The sequence below is a fragment of the Symphalangus syndactylus genome, chromosome 5 (assembly GCF_028878055.3).
Source record: "Symphalangus syndactylus isolate Jambi chromosome 5, NHGRI_mSymSyn1-v2.1_pri, whole genome shotgun sequence".
NCBI classification, from domain to species: Eukaryota; Metazoa; Chordata; class Mammalia; order Primates; family Hylobatidae; genus Symphalangus; species Symphalangus syndactylus.
This window is the reverse complement of record NC_072427.2, coordinates 44,277,282-44,301,086: the sequence shown is the minus strand read 5'-3', so window position 1 is coordinate 44,301,086 and position 23,805 is coordinate 44,277,282. Positions and strand designations below refer to the sequence as shown.

The 23,805-nt window shown below is 34.9% G+C and overlaps 1 protein-coding gene across 6 annotated transcripts in view; it reads right to left on the bottom strand.

Annotated features, from left to right (window-relative positions):
• The window catches only part of VPS13C (vacuolar protein sorting 13 homolog C), a 194,336-nt gene that overhangs the window by 64,897 nt on the left and 105,634 nt on the right, over positions 1 to 23,805 (bottom strand). For all 6 annotated transcript variants that reach the window (XM_055278275.2, XM_055278276.2, XM_055278278.2 and 3 more), the window contains 10 exons: positions 20,081 to 20,385; positions 18,999 to 19,146; positions 14,958 to 15,111; positions 12,596 to 12,708; positions 9,459 to 9,628; positions 7,890 to 8,137; positions 5,431 to 5,660; positions 3,801 to 3,893; positions 1,051 to 1,416; positions 598 to 684 (listed from right to left, as the gene is read on the bottom strand). In XM_055278275.2, coding sequence (XP_055134250.2) covers positions 598 to 684; positions 1,051 to 1,416; positions 3,801 to 3,893; positions 5,431 to 5,660; positions 7,890 to 8,137; positions 9,459 to 9,628; positions 12,596 to 12,708; positions 14,958 to 15,111; positions 18,999 to 19,146; positions 20,081 to 20,385 — 1,914 coding nt within the window. The remainder of the gene's footprint in view (positions 1 to 597; positions 685 to 1,050; positions 1,417 to 3,800; positions 3,894 to 5,430; positions 5,661 to 7,889; positions 8,138 to 9,458; positions 9,629 to 12,595; positions 12,709 to 14,957; positions 15,112 to 18,998; positions 19,147 to 20,080; positions 20,386 to 23,805) is intronic.

Sequence of the window (23,805 nt, the reverse complement as noted above, 5' to 3'; positions counted from 1 at the left end):
CTCAAGTTCCTTTTAATCAAGAAAAATGTGCTCCAGTATCTAGGTTTCTGAGGTGTTCTCAAAAAATAACATAAAAAGATAACACATAAGAGTTCATTAACAATTCTCAAATATTCTGGTCTCACCCTTAAAAATCACTGAGTATACTAAAGAGCTTCATTTATGTTGTATCTACCAATATGTACTCTATTAACAATTAAAACTGAAAAAATTAAAAATTCATTTAAAAATAAAAATTACATGCTAATATAAATAACATTTTTAATCAAAAATAACTATTTTAAAAATACAGTGAGAAGAGGAACATACGCATATCTCTTTACTGCCTGCCTTAAGGTAAGACAAATAAATTCTCATTTCTGTTCTGCATTCAATCTGTTGCAATATCACATTCATGTAGTCTCTGGAAAACTCCACTATACACTCGTGAGAGAATGAGAATGAAAATGATATATGAAAAGAGTTCTGATCTCATAGACAGAGCCCTTAAAAGGGCTTCAAGGATCCTAGACCACATCTTAAGAATCACTGAAATAAAAACTATGAATGAATATGCATAGTATCATTCTATCCAAAGATATTTTAAGATTTCCTTACATCAAGTCTTAAATTCCATTGTCTCTTCCCCTCTACTCTCTCAATCAGTGGCTCCCAGACAGCATGGATCTCATTGTAATAGTGCACCTGGAAAGATACACACAAAATTACAAGACAGTCTTCTGGCTTTAATTACATATTTCTGTAACCAATAGGAAAACTATTAAGTAATTAATGTTATATATCATTAGCCATTTTCAGAACCCATCTAACAATATATAGAGTGTATTTTCCTTTACTCTCTTACTCTATTTTCATAAATTATTTAGCAAATCAATCTTTAAAAAATAATTATCAAAAAACAATACATCGACAAATTAAATGTCAGAATACACTATCTATTCACGTATGTACTCATGGTGGCCATGCACAAACAAGAAAAGTGTATATCTTAATTCCAAAATTGCACTTTCAAGAAGTTGTCTCTGAAGGTATTAAGTGATGTGGCCATACCTGTAGTGTCACGTCAGCAGCAGCAGCCATTAGAGAAGTCCAATTTTTAATATTTCCTGAAAACTTAGACTCTGCCAATAATAAAGGTACAGTTCGATGTCCAAGGCCACATTCTAAGGTAACTTGAATGGATTCTACAACAACACCACAATTTTCCTCTATCAATGAATGTTCAATGTCTTTGAAACTTTCCGTTACTTCTGTTGCCGTGTCAACACCAAGAAACCAAGTGTTATAATCATTAATTGATTTGATACCCCAAAGATTTTCCATTTCCTTAGATGTATCTTTGGATTCATCTTCTTTTGTTTTTGGAGACAATGCAGCCATGATTGTCAACACAGTATTAAGAATTATGGGTGAAATCTTTAAAAAAGAAAGCAGAAAAATATTTATAATAAATTCTTTCCCAGATAAGAATATATACATACATGATTTTAAGTGACGTACATTAATTATAAGTGACATTTTTAAATTAAACAAATTTTAATTTTAAATTAAAGTAACTAATTTAAATTTTGAACCAATTCGTAACCAAGAAAAACAAGAGAGAATACAAAATTATGTGTCAAGCCAAGTAATCATGCAACACTGACTTCTACTCAGTTTATCTGGAATTAAATAACTAATGTTATATGTCAGTAGTCAAAATCTAAAGTTAAGCTGATCAATTCAGAGCAAAACAGTGTTATGTGAATAGACAAGTATAGAAATGTAAACATATTCATTTTAAAAACAGCTACATTAACTAAGCCGAAGTGTGTGATCCTTGTCAAGATACACATAAATAACGGTACGCAACAAGATCTTATTTTAAAAAGGAAGAAAAAGATATACATTTGCCTTATTAAAACTGGAAGACTCAAAATCACAGCTCTCCTTTGACTTACCCCAAGATCTGCAAATCCTACCTCTTATTATCTTTGGATAGTGCCTTTCTTTGCTCACTTCCCTCACTTGCTATTACTGTGCCTTAGTTCTACACTGACGATATCTTCTATGTCTAACGCCCTCTCAGCCTACCCTCCACACTGCCACTAGCATAATTTTTCTACAAACCAAATCTGAGTATGTCATTCTTATGTTTAAAATCTTCATCAACTTCCCATAATGTTTTTATCCCACAAGATAAAATGCAAACACTCTTTAGCTTAATGTGCAAAGCTCTTTGTGGCCTAGTGCCTATTCAACCAGCTAGCCAGGATTCTCCCAAAGTCTGAGAAATGCTAGGTTAAATAAGTTAACCGTATTCCTTTATTGTTCACTTCTCACAATCCTTACTTAAAATGTAAAGCGATATAATTATACCATCAAAAGCAGGATCTAGTATGTATTGCTTTCCTAACTTGTCAACTTTTTTCCTTGTCTTATTAATGTCACTTATAATTAATGCTTCCAGTCTTACAACTCCACCACACCATTCTCTCCAGCCATATGTGACCACCCCTCTAAGTCTTAAAGGATTTTTTCACACCTCTGCCTTTGTGCATATTATCAGCTCTGTCTGGATAAACCTTTCGATGCTCCCCATCTATTTAATCTCCCTTCATAACTCAAATCAAATAGCCCTGCTTCTACATAGCTTTCCCTGATGTCCTGGTCTGAATTAAAGGCCCCATGCCTGTGCTCCCAACCGAATCTTGGCCATGCCTCTAGCACTGAAAGCAGTAATCACTGATTTCTTTCTTTCTCCCGCATATGTCATTAAGTTTTTTGACAGCAGGGGCTACATATCCCCAATGCCTTGTAAAGGACATTTTTTTAATACACAGTAAAAGCTCAAAAATGTTTGTTGAATCAATCACAAATTTATATACAAAGAATGTAAAGTCTCACCAGCACCTAACCTAGTGCCTTAAAATACCTGCAAATTCGAGGAGTTTTCCCCTCATTTACTACTTTATATATTTTTAAAAGTAAATCCATTAACAATATACATTCTAAGAATATCCAGTATTTTAAAATACTGAGAAAAAACTAAATTGATATTTATATGGTACTTCAAATGAAATGAGTTTGAACCTTAGTTCAATCACTACTGGTCACGGACCTATATAAGTAAAGCTACTACCATTATTGGCATTAACCAATTAACCAAAAATTAAGCAATTAACCAAAAAAGGACTCATTTTTGTATCCTTTGTGCAAACAGAGAAATAGATTGCAGAAAGTATTCTATATCTTCTATTCGTGACTGGGCACGAGGTCATACTTAAAGAACCTGAACGCCTTGGAAAACAATTATTGTTTTTCAATACTTTAAATGTAGAGAATAAAACAGTAAACTCTAATAATTATTTCTAGTGTACATCTGTCATTATAAATATTTGAAGCCAAATCATATAGTTATTAAACTCAATCAGCTTATACATCAAATAAAAGCCTAAAAAGAACTTATTACAAATAAAGTAATAACAACCTCTTCTCTCCATCCTTTCTTCCCTTCTCTTCCCACCCCATCTCTTCCCTCCTCCAACTCAACCTCCCCAACACACGCATGCAAATAGAATAGAGAAAAACTACCCCGATCATTTGTAGATATTAAAAAGTACTCTTTTACAGAAAATAGAAACAAACATTTGCATTAAAGAAAAATATACTTTAATGTTAGAAGTTACTGATTACTGAATATGTGACTAGCATAATGCTTGAGTTATGAGAGACATCAAAAGATACTGTCTCAACTGCAAATATGCAATGTTATGAAGAAAAATAAGAATTTTCACTCAAAGAATATGGTAAGTACTAACCTTAATTATAAATTCTTTAACCATAATATTTATATTTTGTTTTCCTGAAGCCCACGTACATTTTTCCATAAATAAAGAACAGGGCTGCAAGACCTATAAACAGATAAATGAAATTCACATTTCCATAGATCCATCATATACATAACACACACTTACAAGAACCATGTCTTACTTAACTTGGGATCTTTAACTACAGCCTATTATACTAAAAGCAAAAAAGCAAAAATAAATTAGCTGAGACTCTGTTGTGAAGACTCTTCTGAACTATGAGAAATCTGTGAACACTGGAAAATCACTTTAAGCAGTTCTGATGAACTTCATCATGCCAAATCCTTACGTAATAAAGCAGATTTACTGTTTAAAATGTTTCGTTCTGCTAAAATAGTTTTTAAATGATGGCCTCTATAAAATATACCTTGGAAATATCTATAAAAATGAGCTAAAGACTGTGGTAAGGTAGGTAAGTAAACAGTTCCCAGATGCTTGACAGGTCAGTCTGAAATATTATGTAAGGCCTTTATTAGAATAAAAGTCAATTCTTCAAATTGTGAAGCCTATATTCTTATATATCATTAAAGAAACGAATAAATAGGCTTGTACCTGAACTGAATGGAGCAATTAGTATGGCATAATTGCCATTTCTTAAAAAATAGGATGAGGCCAGGTATGGTAGTGCATACCCATAATCCCGGCACTTTGGGAGGCCAAGGTAGGAGGATTGCTTGAGGCCAGGAGTTCAAGACCAGCCTGCACAATATAGCAAGACCCCTTCTCTACAAAAAAACTAATTAAAAAAAAAAAAACTAGCTGGCTAGTAGTCCTAGCTACTTAGGAGGCTGAGGCAGAAGGATTATTTGAGCCCAGTATGTTTGAGGCTGTAGTGAGCTAAGATGGCATTACTGCACTACAGGCTGGGTGATGGAGTGAGACCCTTGTCTCTAAAAGAGAAAGAATTAGGAAGAGCTAATTGATACAAGCTTTTGGTGACATGTATAAAGATGATCCTGTCAAAGAGTATTTCATGATAAAGTATAGACTTCATACTTTCTTTATGCAAGTCACTTTGTCCACAAATTTTTTACATTTAAAATACCACTGCAAATTAGTTACATAATATAATGATTCTCTTACCATAAAATTATCAATACTAGAAAATAATTGGTGTGGTAATTACTGACTAAAATCATATGTTTCAAAATAATGTGAAAACATAATTGACATTCACTTTTAATAACAGCAGAACACCATCGCTTTTGGCGAGGTGACTCCAATTTAATTTTTTTCATTCTAAGCCTAAATATTCATTCATTAATTAATTAGGTATACTATGGTAAACAAAAGAAACAGTTGAAAAAGAATATTAATTTGTACTAAAATTCAAACACTACTCAACAGAAGATGGTATAATGAAAACAAAACCATTCTGGAGGTAGTTAGTCCCCAGTTCTGTTACTAGCAGCCACGGCTAAGTCATTTAACATCTTTGGAATTCAATATCTTTATATGTAAAACCCCAAGTCACAATAAATAATCTCTAAAGTACCTGCAGAGCTCTCATATTCTAGGATTCTATGAATCAACCGTTTCTGCCATTCTTCAACCCAAGATTAGGACACAAGGTAATTCTTACCGTGGTAATGTTTTTCCCTCTCTTTTCTCTGAGAAAAGGGCAAGCGAGCACTTTTAGATCTCTCACAGAAGCTTCCATCATCTGTTCGAGTTTGGATGTTGACAGAGAAAGGTTACACTGAAACGAGGCTGTCAGAGCAGGAGCATCAGCCTTTGTCAGGCTGGCAACAAATACCACTTCTGGATCTGTGATCATGGCCTTTAAAGTCGTATTTGGTCTAACAGAGTCATCTGAAGAAACAAACAACAGGAACCAGAAAGGTTTAAGGTAAGTCTTTTCATTTGACTACATGTTATCTACAAGTGGTTAAGTTTTTCTCAATGTTTTTCTATAACAGATATGGCAAAACTGACAATATTAATTGGTTGATTAACACTAATCATTAAATGATTATTAACAAATGCAGATTGAGCAAGATAAGGCAATCTGATCCCTGTCCCAAGAATACCATTACCACTTTGACCTAGCAAGAATAATCCTGTTTTACACTTTTACACGTTGGTGGGACTGTAAACTAGTTCAACCATTGTGGAAGTCAGTGTGGCGATTCCTCAGGGGTCTAGAACTAGAAATACCATTTGACCCAGCCATCCCATTACTGGGTATATACCCAAAGGATTATAAATCATGCTGCTATAAAGACACATGCACACATATGTTTACTGTGGCACTATTCACAATAGCAAAGACTTGGAACCAACCCAAATGTCCAACAACTATAGACTGGATTAAGAAAATGTGGCACATATACACCATGGAATACTATGCAGCCATAAAAAATGATGAATTCATGTCCTTTGTAGGGACATGGATGAAACTGGAAACCATCATTCTCAGCAAACTATCGCAAGGACAAAAAACCAAACACCGCATGTTCTCACTCATAGGTGGGAAATGAACAATGAGAACACATGGACACAGGAAGAGGAACAACACACACCGGGGACTCTTGTGGGGTGGGGGGAGTGGGGAGGGATAGTATTAGGAGATGTACCTAATGCTAAATGACGAGTTAATGGGTGCAGCACACCAACATGGCACAGGTATACATATGTAACAAACCTGCACGCTGTGCACATGTACCTTAAAACTTAAAGTATAATAATAATAAAAAAAAGAATAATCCTGTTTTGAAGTTCTTTTTATCAGAATTAAAGAATGTGCACGTACACTCACATAAGTATATACTATATTGCAGGGGCATGAAGGGGAAAACTGGAAAGAAGAATATCAGGAAGAAGAAAAGAGACCCTCATAAAATAGATTATTATTAGCTGTTTCTTTCAATTTCACTCAAAAGTCCATAGTCAATGTCATATAATCTATACTATAAATATATTCAATGCATATATAAATATAGTGGTATCAGATATGATCACTATTTAAAAAACATTAAAGGTAAATTTTAAAAATAGCATTCTTACCAGGACATATTAGTTTTCCAATCTAGGTTATACATTAGAGAGAAAAATATCTGACCTTAAACATTTATAATTTAACATAGAAAAGTCACTGATCTGGCAGGGGCAAGGTGTAATCCAGAGCACTTGGGGAGGCAGAGGCGGGTGGATTGCTTGAGCCTAGGAGTTTGAGACCAGCCTGGGCAACATGGCGAAGCCCCATGTCTACCGGAAAATCAAAAAATACCAGGTGTGGTGGTGCACAACTATGGACCCAAGCTACTCAGGAGGCTGAGGTGGGAGAACTGCTTGAGCCCACCTTAAGAGGTGAAAATTACAGCAAGCTAAGATTACACCACTGCACTCCAGCCTGGGTGATACAGTGAGAGCTCATCTCAAAAACATTTTAAAAATATTAAAAAAATTTAAAAAAAAAAGGAGAGAGGAGGAGAGAGGAGAGAAGACGAGAGGAAAGAAAAGGAAAGAAGAAAAGGGAAAGAAAATCACTGATCTACTAGATAATGCTGGAATAAAAGAAGAATAGAGCTGAAAGTGGCTTCAGCATACACCTAGACGAGACATTTGCAAACTCTTCCACAGAGTTTAAGGAGTTAAAGCGACATCCAGGGAAGTCCTGCTGGGTCCGCCAAAGTCCCCACGTTCTGCTTAAATATTTTCAACTGTTCTTCAATGTGCTAGAATTCTCAACATGTTTTCTTTGAATAAGATTCCCCACCTATAAAACAGGCCACTAACCACTGACCTAAATTAACTTCATTTCTGGATAAGTAAAGAAATGTTCATGGCACAGTTGGAACCAGCGGAGTTTCCTGGCCATTGGTCCAATGTCTACTGTACCTCTCTCTTTAAAATGCTTTCATTTTAAAACATTTCTTAAAATGTTCTAAAAAAACTAAAAAGCTAAAGTTTTTATATAGAATATGTTTAAATCTAAAAGACTAATTTTACATTCTTAAATTCTTCATTTCTCTTTTTTCTGGTTATTAATTCTTGTCAAAATATACAAGTTGTCATCTATGACAGATAAATTCTGCTAACCTTTCTCTATCTTGACCTTCCCTGTGGCAGTCTGTCTTGGTAAAATCTGTGTTTCTTTTGCCACATTTTCTGGACTCTGAGGCACAGCTTTGATAAAGAAATCTGCCACAGTCATCAGAAATTCCACACTGGCACATACATACAGCTTGTCAAGAACAGCATCAATTTGACTTCCATTTTTGTCTTGTTTGTAACTTATATCAATCATAGAACTGTTGTTATCTTGGTCATTCTTTCTGTCAATCATTCTGAAAAAAAAAATATTCTATTCATTATTTTATTCTTGCTAAAACAATAAAAAAGATGAAGAATTTCCTATATACCTCAATAATCTTTCTTTCACCTTTCAGTTTCTAATCTGTATAGAAAACAGGTCAACATTAACTAGAATCTAATTTATCCATTAGTAAACAAGACTACTAATCTCCAAAGCAAGATATATGTTATTGAGCAATTACTGAATATTTTATACTTATAATGCAATTCTGTACGTTATTGCATTATAATGCAATTTTTGAGTATTACATTATAATGCAATACTAAAGAAACAAACCAATAATGGCCAGAGAGGAATTTGGGCAATTAACAAAACACATCAGTGTAGTCACACAAAATATAAGGCAGCCTTTTAATATTCTTTATGAAATAAAACCTCCCTGAAGGAATTTATCTTCAAAGATCATCCTATGAAAATTTTGAGTCCGAAAGTATTCAATACAACTCAAATCATCAAGTGTTTATCAAGTGTGCTCAACTATAGTTCCCCTACGTCCTCCCATGAACTGGAAAAAGCAGGCTACCTAACAGATGATAGCATTTATCACCCTTGCCTGGAGAGCTGTGGACAGCTACTCCAGACACAAAATTTGCAAACTAGAAAAGCTGGGTGCATGACAGCACTCTTTCCTCATTTATTCATCTCTCAGAAAAACAAAGGGCTCACAAGTATCACATATGTATTCAATGGAGTCCAAGTTTAAGTAGCAACATAGTTTTTCTCAAAAACAACAACAAAAAAATCAGATACAAAATATTATGTCTCATTACCTGAGAAAGAAAATAAAAACATAATTAGGCTATTGAAAATTACATATTTCCCACTTTAGAATGAGCTAATATAAGTCACCCTTTCAAAAATGGCTTGATGATATGAATGCGCTAGAGATTCTATTTCTATTAAAACTCTGAAAGAAATTTTGCATAACTGTTTTAAAAAGACATGATCAAAATAAACATGACGAAGGAAAAATCCATAGCTTGAAGGCTTTTTAAAACAAAATTCTGCCTACTGGGAAGAATTTAGAAAAATATATCACCAAATATATCACCCCATGTGGATTTAACTATTAAAACTCATTTTCTCTTAGTTCCCATTCTAAAGATGTTACTCCATTTTATAATTAAACTTCCCTTTAACTTAACCTTTAAAGCAGCTAAATCTGCTATTAGCACTACTTCTTAATGCAATTCAAATCAGGAAGTATGACCAAAAGACAGAGATCTTTTTTTGATGATCCCTAGCCTAGCAATGCCTGGCAGCCATGTATAGCAAATTCAGAGCTGACAAACCTCGATGTTGCTCTCTCAATTCCTTCTCTGAGATCATCAAGGGTGCATGTCTTAAGTTTAACGCTGACATTCATTGAGCCATCCTTAAACATCTTCCCTGAAGAGGCCATAAGATGTAGTCTGAGTTCACCAAGCTGGAAACTGTCATTATGAAATGCAACTCCAGATTCCTATGGTACATTTTTCAAGCAAAAGAATCAATTATCTTTAAATATTATATAATTACTTTTAAATATATTACTTAATTCAAAGCTTAAAGGCAAACTGATCTCATGAATTTTAAAAGTATGAGTGCTAAAACATCTGAATGGAACAGAGAATAATACGCATGTTTGTGAGTATACCTGTACATACAAATAAATACATATATGTGTGAGTATTCAACAATGATTAGTATAGAAAAATTTATCTGATTTACAGTTTAATGCAAATAAAAATAATTAGGAAAGAGTTCTGTCAATTAGTCAATTAATCTAACTAATAAATTTTTTCTTTTTTTTTTTTTTTTTTTTTTGAGATGGAGTTTCACTCTGTCGCCCAGGCTGGAGTGCAGTGGCGCGATCTCGGGTCACTGCATCCTCCACCTCCTGCGTTTAAGCAATTCTCCACCTCAGCCTCTCGAGTAGCTGGGATTACAGGCGCCCACCACCAGGCCCAGCTAATTTTTTTTTTTGTATTTTTAGTAGAGATGGGGTTTCACCATCTTGGCCAAGCTGATCTTCAACTCCTGACCTCATGATCCGCCCACCTCAGCCTCCCAAAGTGCTAGGATTACAGGCATAAGCCACTGCGCCTGGCCTCTAATAATAAATATTTAATGAGCTCTTCCGTTAAAAAACAGTGATAAGATTTATGAGGTTTACAAGAAAGAGTAAGGCATGGTAGATGATGTGAGTGAGCATATACCCTAATTCCTTGAGAAAACAAGATAGAAATACACTAAAAGGAACATCATAAGAAGATGTTATTAGTTGTAAATGATTAAATATTTTGTGACATACAGTATTTTATTCATTCACATTTATATCTTCTCACATTTCACAAAAGCCATTTAGTGGTTAGGTTAAAAGCTCAGCGAGGTTGAAGAGATCATTATGGCTGGGGAAAATTCATGAAGAAGGTGAGAACTTAATAGAGCCTCAGAGGCTGAGTGGGATCAGACAGGCTAAGAGGGTGGCAGAAGACACTCTACATGAAGAAAAAAAACATGAACGAACAATTCAAGATGCTCTGAGGACATAGGATACAGGGTGACTGGGCTTGGATACTCCGATTAAAGAATGGTAGGGAAAAAACTAGAAAGAAATACAGAGGCCTAATCAAAGTCTCAAATCCCAAACTAAATATTTAAATTTTCATGTACAGAAAAATGGATCTCGATCTTTATTCTACCGTAACATATAATTCCAAATTCTCTCGGTATGCCCAGATTTAAAAAAAAAAAAAAAAAAAAAAAAAAAACATAGCCAATCAACAAAAACCTTCAGGGAAGTGATGAACATCCAACACCACTGCTTACTAGAGACCCTGGCATTGATAATAGGGGTGCTGGGTATGTGCAATCATCGGCACACTGGTTAGAACTCCACCCCTTCTCTCACTCAAGATAGTATGTTGATGCAATTGGGTCAGAATGACATTATTATTGGCAAGCTTTGAATGCTTTTAACTTATGAAAATGGACATAATTCACAAACTTTTATTCTGTAATCATTAATAGAAATGACCTGAGACACATCTGATGACAACACACTAATGTTTCCTGATAGGATTACTGATATGGTTTCCTGACGCAGACAATTTGGAGCCACTGAATTTCTTTCCATAAGATGAAATTCAGATTATATAACACAATGTTTATTAGTGGAAAGGGAAGATGGAAATGGCTACAAGAGATTCATTTACGAAACTGAAGTTGTGCCAATATCTAGGATGGATGAAAGGTAAAAAATCAAACAAGGAAGTCATTGCAGTACTACAAGTGTAAGAAGAGTTTCAAATAAAGCAGCAGTGAGAATTGATAGAAAAAAGTAAATGTTTATTCAAAGAAAAACCTGACAGTACTCAGCATCTCAATGAATAAGGAAGGTATACAAACAATGAAACAAAAGTAGACATCAAGATTCTAAGACTGCAGAACCAGCAGAATGATGGTACCAAGTAAAATGAAGAATGAATTTAACTGTTCATTTTCGGTAAGGTCATTTTCTGATGTTGTAATGAGCATTAAACATTAGAAAATAAGGCAGTTCATTGCATAAATGACAGATACAAGCCAAAAATTCAATAGTAACAATGTATGAATATTGCATAATTTGTAGTAAATAAAGTGAAATATGAATGAACATATTTCATATAAATGGACATTAACAGATATAATACCCATAATCTGTATCTGTTGTTAATGTCCATTTGAGTATATTGCTCACTGCCCAATTAGGGTATATGCTCACTGTTGAATCTATAATCAATACAGAATATGGATATTAAAATATGCTGTATGTATTATAGGTATTAACGTATGACATAATATAACTAAAAATATTTACTGGAAGGAAATATCAGCATAATAAAAAATATCTCTCTAAAATACCACTGACATATTATTTAGTTCAAATCATCATGGCATAAGACCTTGGTTCGTCAATTCTTTAATTAGTATCCTTAATACATATCTACTACATATAACATTTATTCAATAGAAACACAAGTAATGCTTATATATCAAGAATAATCATGAATTCAAAAATAATCAGGTAAGGCTCCAAAGTCACTACTAAATTATTCTTAAGTCATTATATATACATAAATATATAGCTATGTAATAAAACTGTACATATAATTAATCACTCATATATAAAATTCTTCTATTGGTAATAAATCAAAATGTGTTTTGGTGCTGATATTACTTGGAAAGAAATAAAACCCTGAGTACTTTGCCTTAGCCTTGGAAGATTAGAAACACTAACAAAGTGAAGATAGAGGGCAGGACCAATGCACATTCTGTAGGCCAAATAGAATTTTATAGACATATTAAATGTTTTAATGAGAAGTCCCACACAAAAAAAAGCCAACACTCTAAAACTGACTATCAAGGGCTAAGGACTTATTTCTAATTACAGAAATATATTACATACCTGGTTGATATCATTGTTATAAAGGATAATGGAAAGAGATTCAAAGTGAAAGTCAAATTGGAGACTGACAGTCTGATTCATAGAGAGCTTTGAGTCTGTCCAATCTTCTTGTTCTAATGGTGAAAATTTAAAAGCTTTTAAGTAGGTACATAATTTTATAAATATTTTTAAATATGAGATAATTTCTTATTCTAAATTTATATGACGCTTTCTGGGATTCTGTAAATCATACTGAGACAATTAATAAAAATGGCAATTACGTTCCAACTGTTAAATTTCAAAAATGGCATTGACTATTCCATATATATTTAGCATATATGTACAAAGGGGCACAAGCAGACTATGTTAAAAAAATTTTTTTAAAGAGGGGGCCTTAATTTTCAAGGCACTTACACCTAACTGGCTACAAGCCATTTTTAAGACATTATGAAATTAGAGACTCAGAACAGTCCAATACTTTGCCTTATATTAGACAGCTAGTAACAGATTCTCTGCTAGCCTAATGCACCTCTCACTAACTTTATTTTTTATTTTTCATTTTTTGAGATGGAGTCTTGCTGTATTGCCCAGGCTGGAGTGCGGTGGCGCGATCTCGGCTCACTGCAAGCTCTGCCTCCTGGGTTCACGCCATTCTCCTGCCTCAGCCTCCCAAGTAGCTGGGACTACAGGCGCCCGCCACCACTCCCGGCTAATTTCTTTGTCTTTTTAGTAGAGATGGGGTTTCACCATGTTGGCCAGGGAGGTCTCGATCTCCTGACCTCGTGATCGGCCTGCCTCGGCCTCCCAAAGTGCTGGGATTACAGGCTTGAGCTACCACGCCCAGCCTCATTATCTTTAATTACCTATATTACCCAATCCGTTATCTTTATAAGAAGAACAGAATATAACTCAATAGCAAAATCAAACAGAGTTCACATATGATGCAGGGGAAAGGAGTGGGTGCTTTGGAATTTTGCGACAAATGAGACTTCAGAAAGTAAGTTAGTCTTTTCCCTCATCTTTAGATAGATCATACAGACTGAATAGATCTTGCTTTCAATTACTCTTACGGACTGATTCTATAATATTTTTCAATATTGACTCTAATTTTTTGTCATTCTATACAACAGTCTGTTCTTACAAGTTACTGGAAAAACAAATACTGCATAACTTTAACCACGTAAGCCTTCTCCAAGTTAGAAAATTCTATTTTTCTGAGAAATAATTTATATTCTAATTTTCATCATCTTTGCAGCTTCCATTTGAATTCACAAATTTTCCCAAGTGACACGGTGTCCACATAGCAAGAACCAGATACGTGATTGTGATCACAGCTGAACATAATGAGATCATTAATCACATAAGGCTTGCCTGTTAATAGTTTATTCATCTCTACATAGTTCCTGTCTAACTATAACGACAGCCTTTTTATCTAGCATTTGTCTGTAGGGTGGCACAAACTTCACCTGGGGAGATGTTGACCTCATCAAGCTTATGCAATACTTAAAACTATCCACTTAAACCAGAAACCTCGCACATTGTTCTAGTCATTTGTTTCTGTGATTTCAAAACACACCTAGCCTAACTATAGGAGAAGCAGTGTTGATATGGTGTATCAACTGATAGTTTTATCGATTACTGTCATTTGAAATAATAGCTGATGGTATGAGAGCATTAGAAAAGCACAGCAGTCGGGACCATTTATTATACGGGCAAGGGGTACTTCATCTCTTTTTAGCCATGAAAATATTAACCTATTTACAGTCTAATAAAATATAATATTCACATAAATGGCTTTAAATTATGAAAAAAGAGTGAAATTATATTTAATATAATCTGTTTAAGAAATCAAAAAGAAACCTTGTATTTTAGAAAAATTATTTTAAAATGGCTGAATTCAAAAGGTTCACTACTTTTAATAGGTTCAAATTAATGATCTGAAAAATTATCTTATGTATTTGAAACATAATGCTCCAGGTAAATAAAGCTGTTACAAGAATACCTTCCTTTCTCATGGTTCAATCACCTGAGTATGATATGTGATACCAAGATCCTTTTCTCTCTTAATTATTTTGGGACCTTGCTACACTGCCTATCTAGTTTGATTCTTCTCTCAAGATACGCCACTTCAGTGCCTAGTGAATTCAGCAAATTTAGCATTCACAAGTAAAGGGTAAACAAGCATCATGCCAACAACAAGTGACCCTTCCCCCTGTAGCAGACAACAGACATACCTCCCAGCCCCAGCCGAATTTCCACAGTAAGTAGTACAACACTGAATTAGTTCATACCACATTGTGCTGGACAACTAGAAAAATACTAAATATAAATATGACATTAACACTAATTTTTTCTCCATAAAATAAATATCATCAATTTATACCTTTGAGATGGTCAGGTCCACTTGAAACATCAACTTTTCTCACTCTTACAGTCTCCTGCACAGACTGTGTAGGGCTTGGTTGTGAGGAAGCTTCTCCAAGATTTTCCAGCAAAATTTTCATTAAAACTGTCAAGTCATCTTCACTGAGAGCAACCTAGAAACCACCAATAATTTGTTACCTCTAAGTAATAAAAAAATGCAGACTATCATATCTATATCTCAATTTGTGGTTTTTCAAATTAATTGTTCATCTACTTAAAAAGAAGAGAATTAGAGTTAGGACTATAAATACCAGAAGAGAAGTATTTCACCTTGTTTACTGTGTGTACACACACTTCTGCCTTCACCCATATCCAGGCCCCTGCCTCTGGCACTCCAACACTCTCTATGGTTTATCTGTTACTATGTCTTCCTGTTCCTGGACCCGTGCCTATCTGTCCCCTTTCCCTATCTTCCCATCTCCATTCTGTCTGTCTCTCATCTCATCCAGTACCAGTTCCTTCTTCTATATTATTTACTCCCCTTGAAACTAAATATAGGATGAGTGTTGTTCAGTTTCTAGTCTCTAGCAAAAAGTAAAAAGATGCTCTCCTGCTACGTAGCTCTTCATCTCACTACATATGCATCGGGACATATATAAAACATTTAACTTATCAAGAATACCACTTAGAACAATAACAAATGTATCTACAAAGAATGTTTAAAGAACAAAAAATAGGAAGGTAGCATCTTATCTCTTACCTTCATAAAAGGGTATGTGTGGCAAAAAGAAAAAGAGCCAGGGCTTTGAATCAGGCAGATCTGTATTAACTACCACTTTTAAGCTATCTTGTCTGCAAAGTTTCTTAACGTCCTTAACTCAAGTTTTTTTTTTTTCTTTTTTGAGACAGAGTCTCACTCTGTCACCCAGGCTAGAGTGCAGTGGCGCCATCTTGGCTCACTGCAAGCTCCGCCTCCCAGGTTCACACCATTCTCCTGCCTCAGCTTCGAGACTAGCTAGGACTACAGGCGCCCGCCACCACGCCCAGCTAATTTTTTATATTTTTAGTAGAGATGGGGTTTCACCGTGTTAGCCAGGATAGTCTCGATCTCCTGACCTCGTGATCCACCCACCTCGGCCTCCCAAAGTGCTGGGATTACAGGCGTGATCAAGTTTCTTAATCTCTAAAATAGGCATAATACCAACTTTCTCACAGATGGCTGTAGAACAAGATAAAGAAACTAAAACAAACGAAGCTGCTACTGGCTGCTAAAATCCATTAAACCAGTACTTTCTTTGAAGCTTCTTATCCTTCTACCTTATGTAAGACACAGTGGGCTACAAAGGCCTGTTTCAAGTACTTACAAATTCACACAAGCATGCATGCATGCATGCATGCATGCACGCATAGCAAATCTCCTCTGAATACCACAGTACCCTATGTCCCCCAAATTCGGTCCCTACCACCAGAGAAATTGCCTAGTTCCCACTTTAAATGAAAATACAGAGCTATTTAAGTACAAGATAATGACCAGGGATTTATGGCTTGTCCTAAGCCCCAGGCCTCATATAACAGGTGTAATTTTAACACCTTAGAATTTCCTTGTATATCCTATCCCACTTCTCATACTAACCAAGATTACCACAGCTTCCTGAAGGGCAACTAAGTTCACCCCTCTTTCACTTTGCTGTGGGGGAAAAAAAAAAAAAGTATGAAGGACAATTTTGAAAGGCAGCCCCACAGTTCTTTAAAAATCATCAAACTGATCCACCCAAAACAACTTGTAGGTATCACCTGCCTGATACCCTTTCCTAGCTGCAGCCCAGACCAGGGAAACAACTTGCCAGTGTCACCTGCCTGATACCCCTTCTTGACTGCATCCCAGGCCCAGGAAAACTATACAGACTATGACCAAAGAGGGGTGTTTAGAGAGACCTGGATCAGCGACAAATTAGGCAGTGGTGGCCTCATCCACTGTTGCTGCATTCCTGAGTTAATAAGGATCCTTTTGGTTAAAGTAATTGTAATACTTTGATGCTAAAGTATCAGATGTTACTCTTTTTTCTCGTTTCTTCTAACATACTTTAAAAAGCATAAAGGAAAAGGACAGAGAATACTATAATCTTCCCCTGTGAATCTACCACCTGGCTTTGTCAAATCTTAACAAGTTGCAATATTTCCTTCAGATCTTGTTTCCCATTACAGATATAGCAGAAGCCCCATGTGTACTTCTCTGAGACCCTATTCCCTTCTCCTTTCGTCCTTAGAGAAAGACACCAGCCTAATTTAGAGATTATTTCCATGAATACTTTTCTTAAAGTTATCACTACTGCATCTCTTATAAACAATATATAATAGTATTATATGGCCTGTTGAAAATCTGAAATAATATAAAACTGATAGAACTGTACTATCATTTTGCAACTCACTTTTTTCATTTTTATGTTCAAGATATATCAATTTTATTTGATATAGTTCTATTTCATTCACTTTATCTGCTTTACAACATCCATTATATGAAGATACCATAATTTTATCCATGTTCTGCTACCAACAGACATTCAGGTTTTACTTATGCTTTCAACAAACCTATAACCACAAAATCTTTGAAAGGGATTGTCAAATATTTGTCCTGGGATCTAATCTTTGAAAGGGAGAGCCAAATATTAGTCCTGGGATCTAACCTCTTAGCAGAAAGAGGTAAGGTACCCATACTCTGGAATAAATGCTACCCTATGAATGCCCAAACAAAATTTAATAATTGTTCTTCATGTAATATATCCACTAGTATATGAACAGAAACCCTTCATTTCTACAACAAGCTTCAATTTTAACTTCTTCCCTAGTAGAACTCTGCTACTTTGATCCTTCCTATTTTATGTTAGAACCAACTCTGAAATAATCACAGGTATGAAAACCCATCAAACTACTAAATTTTTGTTTGGTTTTGTTTAGTCTCTCTCACCCCTATCCCATCCTCGGCTGTTTGGTTTCAACAGTTTCACACATAGGCACACAAGAATCACAGGATTCCTATACTTCCACGACTACCTTCAACCAGTCTCACCTCCCCCTCTGAGCTGATATGCAACCTGCTAACTACACGATTAAAAATAATGCTGTGGCCAAGCACGGTGGCTCACGTCTGTAGTCCCAGCATTTTGGGAGGCCAAGGAGAGTGGATCACCTAAGGTCAGCAGTTCGAGACCAGCCTGGCCAACCTGGTGAAACCCTGTCTCTACTAAAAATACAAAAATTAGCCAAGTGGATGGCGGGTGCCTGTAATCACTGCTACTCAGGAGGCTGAGGCAGGAGAATCGCTTGAACCCAGGTAGCAGAGGTCACAGTGAGCCTAGATCATGCCACTGCACTCCAGCCTAGGCCACAGAGCGAGACTCCGTCTCAACAACAACAACAAAAAAGTTGTATTTATATACTTATCAAATATATACCTTTGCCTATTCAATGGTAACACCTTTCTAATTAAAACAGGGCCTCTACAAACTACACTATTAAAAATAATGGTGTATTTATAAGCTTATCAAATACACACATTTGCCTATTCAAAATGATATCACCTTTCTAATTAAAACAGGCCCTCTACACATTAAAAAATACTAAGGTGCTTTGAATGTAGTGTCTGAATATCACTTTGCATTGTCTTAAAATTTAACTGAATTAAAACTTTAATAGAATTTTCCAAAATTAAGAATAATATTTATAGTACACTCCAACAGATTTTATCTCAGACTCCTTGCTGGTTTTACCAAATACCTAACTAAAATGAAAACAAGGAAAAGTGAGGGAAACAAGGATGATTTTATTTGCATATTTTCTATTTATTTTTGTTGTTTTTGAATGGGAAACAAAATCTAGTTTATTCAATTTATTACTTAGGCAAAAGTATACATACAACAGACAAATGCTCACTAAGAGAAAACTGGTTTAGCTTTATCAATAATGTAGCAACTACTACATTCTGATATCCACTAGAACTGCACTATGATCAATGATAAAAGCCTATCAAGAAATTTTCATATATTATATACTAGCTACTTACCTGCATAGGTTTTAGTTTTCCTTTTATCTCCATCCCTGGAATTTGCACATACCATGCTGCTGCTAAGTTTCGCTGTATGGACAAAAGCATGTTGACTGGTTTTAAAATTTCAATGTCATTTTGTGGCAAGCTAGCCTGCAAAACAGTTCTGAAAGAAAAACAAGAATTTATTTTTTACTTCAAATTTACATTTTAAAATGAGGACTATCCTATTGTGTAACAGTTTCCACACAGCATTTCATAAAGGCTAAAGGCTGCTATCAAAAGTCTTTTAGAATACACTTCTTTTCACATTTTTAAGTTCAATCTAAATCACAATACATAAAGTTTATATGCAGAGCTATCCAAAACCAAACCTACATAACACTGATTTCAAAGACATAATTTTCATACACTATGACTACTGCATTATTTATTATTTTTCACAAAGGCTGTTTGATACAGCAAATAGTTTACTGTCATGCAAACAAATGTTACATCCTCCTAAAACTGGAAGATGAAGAAAGTAATCTTATACTTAGCCCTTAATATGTTATTGGTACTTCTCCAGACTCAAGGGGGAAACTCAACTAATCTAAAAGTTAAACGAACATATGGTAATAGTCATTCCAGCCTGCCTGCCAACAACCATTTGCATAACCAAATAAATGCTCTTCTCACTCAATAGAGCCAACACTGTCCCATTTCGATTCACTAATCCTTTAGATAACTCACTGAAAATTCCCAAATGTGACAAGGTTTGAAAATGAGGAATAAATCTTAAATTTTATATATTAGGAAGTTTTTTCCCACCAAAAAAAAAGGAAATAGCTATGTGCAAAGTGAGAAAAATAAAAAATTTAAATTAAGTATTTTATAGAATGAAAAAAATCGTATTATAAATGTAGTAAGGGAAAATACAGACTCCATGAGGCACATACATGACTATTAACCACTGACCAAGAAGCCAATGGTCAAGGTTTCATAATTAGAAGAAATAAGGAATGAAAACCACAAATTACTACAACATTTTACCTCAGGTAAAAATTGTATGAAAATCCTATTTCTAGTAAGCAATACACAATGAGATTACATATTTATACCTTGACAGCTTCAACTGAGTGAGTTCGATGCTCATTTTATCAATGACTGGAGGAAGAGAATAATGTTCCATAGGAACCAAGCTAAACTTGTTTTCAACTCTGATTAAACCCAGATCTGCTATAACAGCATTAGGTGATACTGAAGACTGAGGAATAATAATAACTGGTGCTTTCAAATTAATATCCATCAAAAGGCGGAAACTCTTTTGAGCCAAGTCTTTCATGCTGGAAGCAGCTCTTTCTGCAGCCTGGACTGTGGCTGTGCTCAAAGCTTCTTTAGCAGTTTGGAAATTGTTGAGGAAGTTCTGTTGGAAGAGACAGATATTTAGGGGAAAAAAGGCATTTATTTTTAAAAGAAAAAACTTTAAAAAGCATTTACTTTAAAAACTAAATAAAAAAGTAATATAAAAGAGATGTTATTTACGATTTTGTATATGGAGAGGGTAAAGTCTAGAAACATACGCTCTGAGCTGTTAACAATAGTTACTCTAGGAGAAAGAGCTCTTTCTTTCATTTTATAAAATATTTTTCATTTTATAAAATATTTTATAAAATATTTTTCATTTTATAAAATATTTTATAAAATATTTTTCATTTTATAAAATATTTTATAAAATATTTTTCATTTTATAAAATATTTTATAAAATATAAAATATTGAGAATTATTTTATTCTCATGACGAATTTTTGCAACAGTTCTTTTAAAAATCTCCTTTTTATTAAGAATGTTGGTTATTTTAAATTCAAATTTAAATGAAAGGGAGAAGGGCAGTACCGTACTTCTCCAAAAGTGGGTTCAATTCTGTTCTGCTGGGTCACAGCAATAAAGTTTAGTCTTAGAAACTAAGCTTCTGCCAGCTTATTTCTGATGAGGCTTTTTTTCTTTTTTATGTACTCAGCATGAGGAAAGACAGTTAATTGTCTACAATCCTGTAATCATTAGTAAGAGTCAAAATTTATTTATAATAAGATGTATTTCATCTCAAATTCAACTAAAAACAGAAAAATCTTTCCCAATGAGGATGAGATCATTCTTAGAAACAAAATTCTTGGTGTACATCCATTAATATTACAAAAGCAACCTAACCTCCCCGGCACCCACCTCCAAGTTAATTGCTCTCTAGGAAAGTAAACGTGATGGTTTAAGTAGAAATGCATGCTTTTAAGGAATCATGAGATTCTGCACATGGGAAATCCTAAGGACTCCACCAAAAGGCTCCTGGAACTGACATACAACTTTGGTAAAGCTTCAGGATATAAAATCAACGTATAAAAATCAGTAGCATTTCTGTACACCGATAACATCCAAGCTGAGAGCCAAATGAAGAACACAATCCTATTTACAATAACCATCAAAAAAACAAAGTACCTAAAATACATCTAACCAAGGAGGTGAAGGATCTTTACAAAGAGAACTAGAAAACACTGCTGAATGAAATCACAGATGACACAGACAAATGGAAAAACATTCCATGCTCACGGATTGGAAGAATCAATATTGTTAAAATGGCTATACTTCTCAAAGCAATCTATAGATTCAATGTTATTCCTATCAAACGACCAGTGTCATTTTTCACAGAACTAGAAAAACTATTCTGAAATTCATATGGAAATAAAAAAGAACCCAAATAACCAAAGCAATCCCAAGCAAAAAGAACAAAGCTGAGGCATCACATTACCTGACTTTATACTATACTATAAAGCTACAGTAACCCAAACAGCATGGTACTGGTACAAAAACAGAAAAACAGACCAAGGGAACAGAAGGGAGAACCTAGAAATAAAGCTGTACACCTACAGCCACCTGTTCTTTGACGAAGTCAACAAAAAATAGGCAATGGGGAAAGGATTCGCTATTCAGTAAATGGTGCTGAACATAGCTGGCTAGCCATATGCGAAAGAATGAAATAATGTTTTATTCTATGGTGAAAGGACCCCTACCTTTCACCATATACAAAAATTAACTCAAGATGGATTAAATATTTAAGTGTAAGACCTCAAACTATAAGAACCCTATAAGAAAACCTAGGAAACACCCCTCTAGATATCAGCTCTGGGAAAGAATTTATGACTAAGTGCTTAAAAGCAACTGCAACAAAAATTAAAATTGGCAAGTGGGACCTAATTAAAGAGCTTCTGCAGTACAAAAGAAACTTTCAGTAGAGTAAACAGACAACCTACAAAATAGAAAAAATATTCGCAAATTATGCATCTGAAAAAGGTCTAACATCCAGAATCTATAAAAAAAAGTGTGAACAAGTGAACAAGCAAAAAACAAATCCCGTTTAAAACTGGGCAAAAGACATGAACAGACACTTCTCAAAAGAAGACATACAAGGAGCCAACAAACATATGAAAAAATGTTCCACATCACTAATAATTAGAGAAATGCAAATCAAAACCATAATGAGATACCATTTCACACCAGTCAGAATGGCTGTTATTAAAAAGTCAATAAATAACAGATGCTAGGGTGGCTGCAGAGAGAACATTTACATTAACTATTCATGGAAATCTAATTTATTTCAGCCACTGCAGAAAGCAATTTAGAGATTTCTCAAAGAACTCAAAAGAAGACTACCATTTGACCCAGTAATCCCATTACTGGGTATATATCCAAAACAAAATAAATGGTTCTACCAAAAAGACACACACACTCACTTGTTCTTCAGAGCACAATTCACAACAGCAAAGACCTGGAATCAAACTAGGTGCCCATCAACAGTGGACTAGATAAAGGAAACATGGCACATATACACCATGGAATGCTACACAGTCATAAAAAAGAATGAAATCATGTCCTTTGTAGCAACATGAATGCAGCTGGAGGCCATTATCCTAAGCAAATTAATGCACGAACAGAAAGCAAATACTACATATTTTCACTTATAAATGGGAGCTAAACACTGGATACTTCATGGACATAACAATGGGAACAACAGACACTGGGGACTACTACAGAGAGGGAGGAAAGGGGGAAAAAGTTGAAAAACTATTCTCAGTACTTGGGTGATGGGATCAATCATACCCCCAAACCTCAGCATCATGCAATATACTCATGTAACAAGCCTGCCCATGTATGCCCTGAATCTAAAATAGTTGGATTATCAACTGAAATTAAATAGTTGAAAGTATCAACTGAAATTAACAAGTGAAGTCCAAAAGAGTTGAAATTATCTTTTTAAAAAAAAAAATTATGATTTTAAAAAGTTTTGATTGGCAGCCCCACTAAGAAGAATAGGCAGATTTAAATCCTTCAGCCCATGTGATATGGTCTGGCTCTGTGTCCCCACCCAAATCTCATCTCGAATTGTAATCCCCAGGTGTCAAGGGAGGGAACTAGTAGGAGGTGACTGGATCACGGGAGTGGTTTCACCCATGCTGTTCTCGTGATAGTGAGTTCTCATGAGATCTGATGGTTTTATAAGAGGCTCTTCGCCCTAAGCTTATTCTTGTCTGCTGCCATGTAAGACGTGCCTGCTTCCCCTTCCACCATGATTCAGTTTCCTGAGGCCTCCGCAGCTATGCGGAATGGTGAGTGCATTAAACCTCTTTTCTTTGTAAATTACCCAGTCTCAGGCAGTTCTTTATAGCAGTGTGAAAATGGACTAATACACCATGACAGTTACATGGAAATAAGTAATAAAAAGAAAAGCATTTCATGATGCTGTTGATCACAATCATAACCAAAAGCTGTTAAGTTCCAATATGAGTCCTCCAAATGC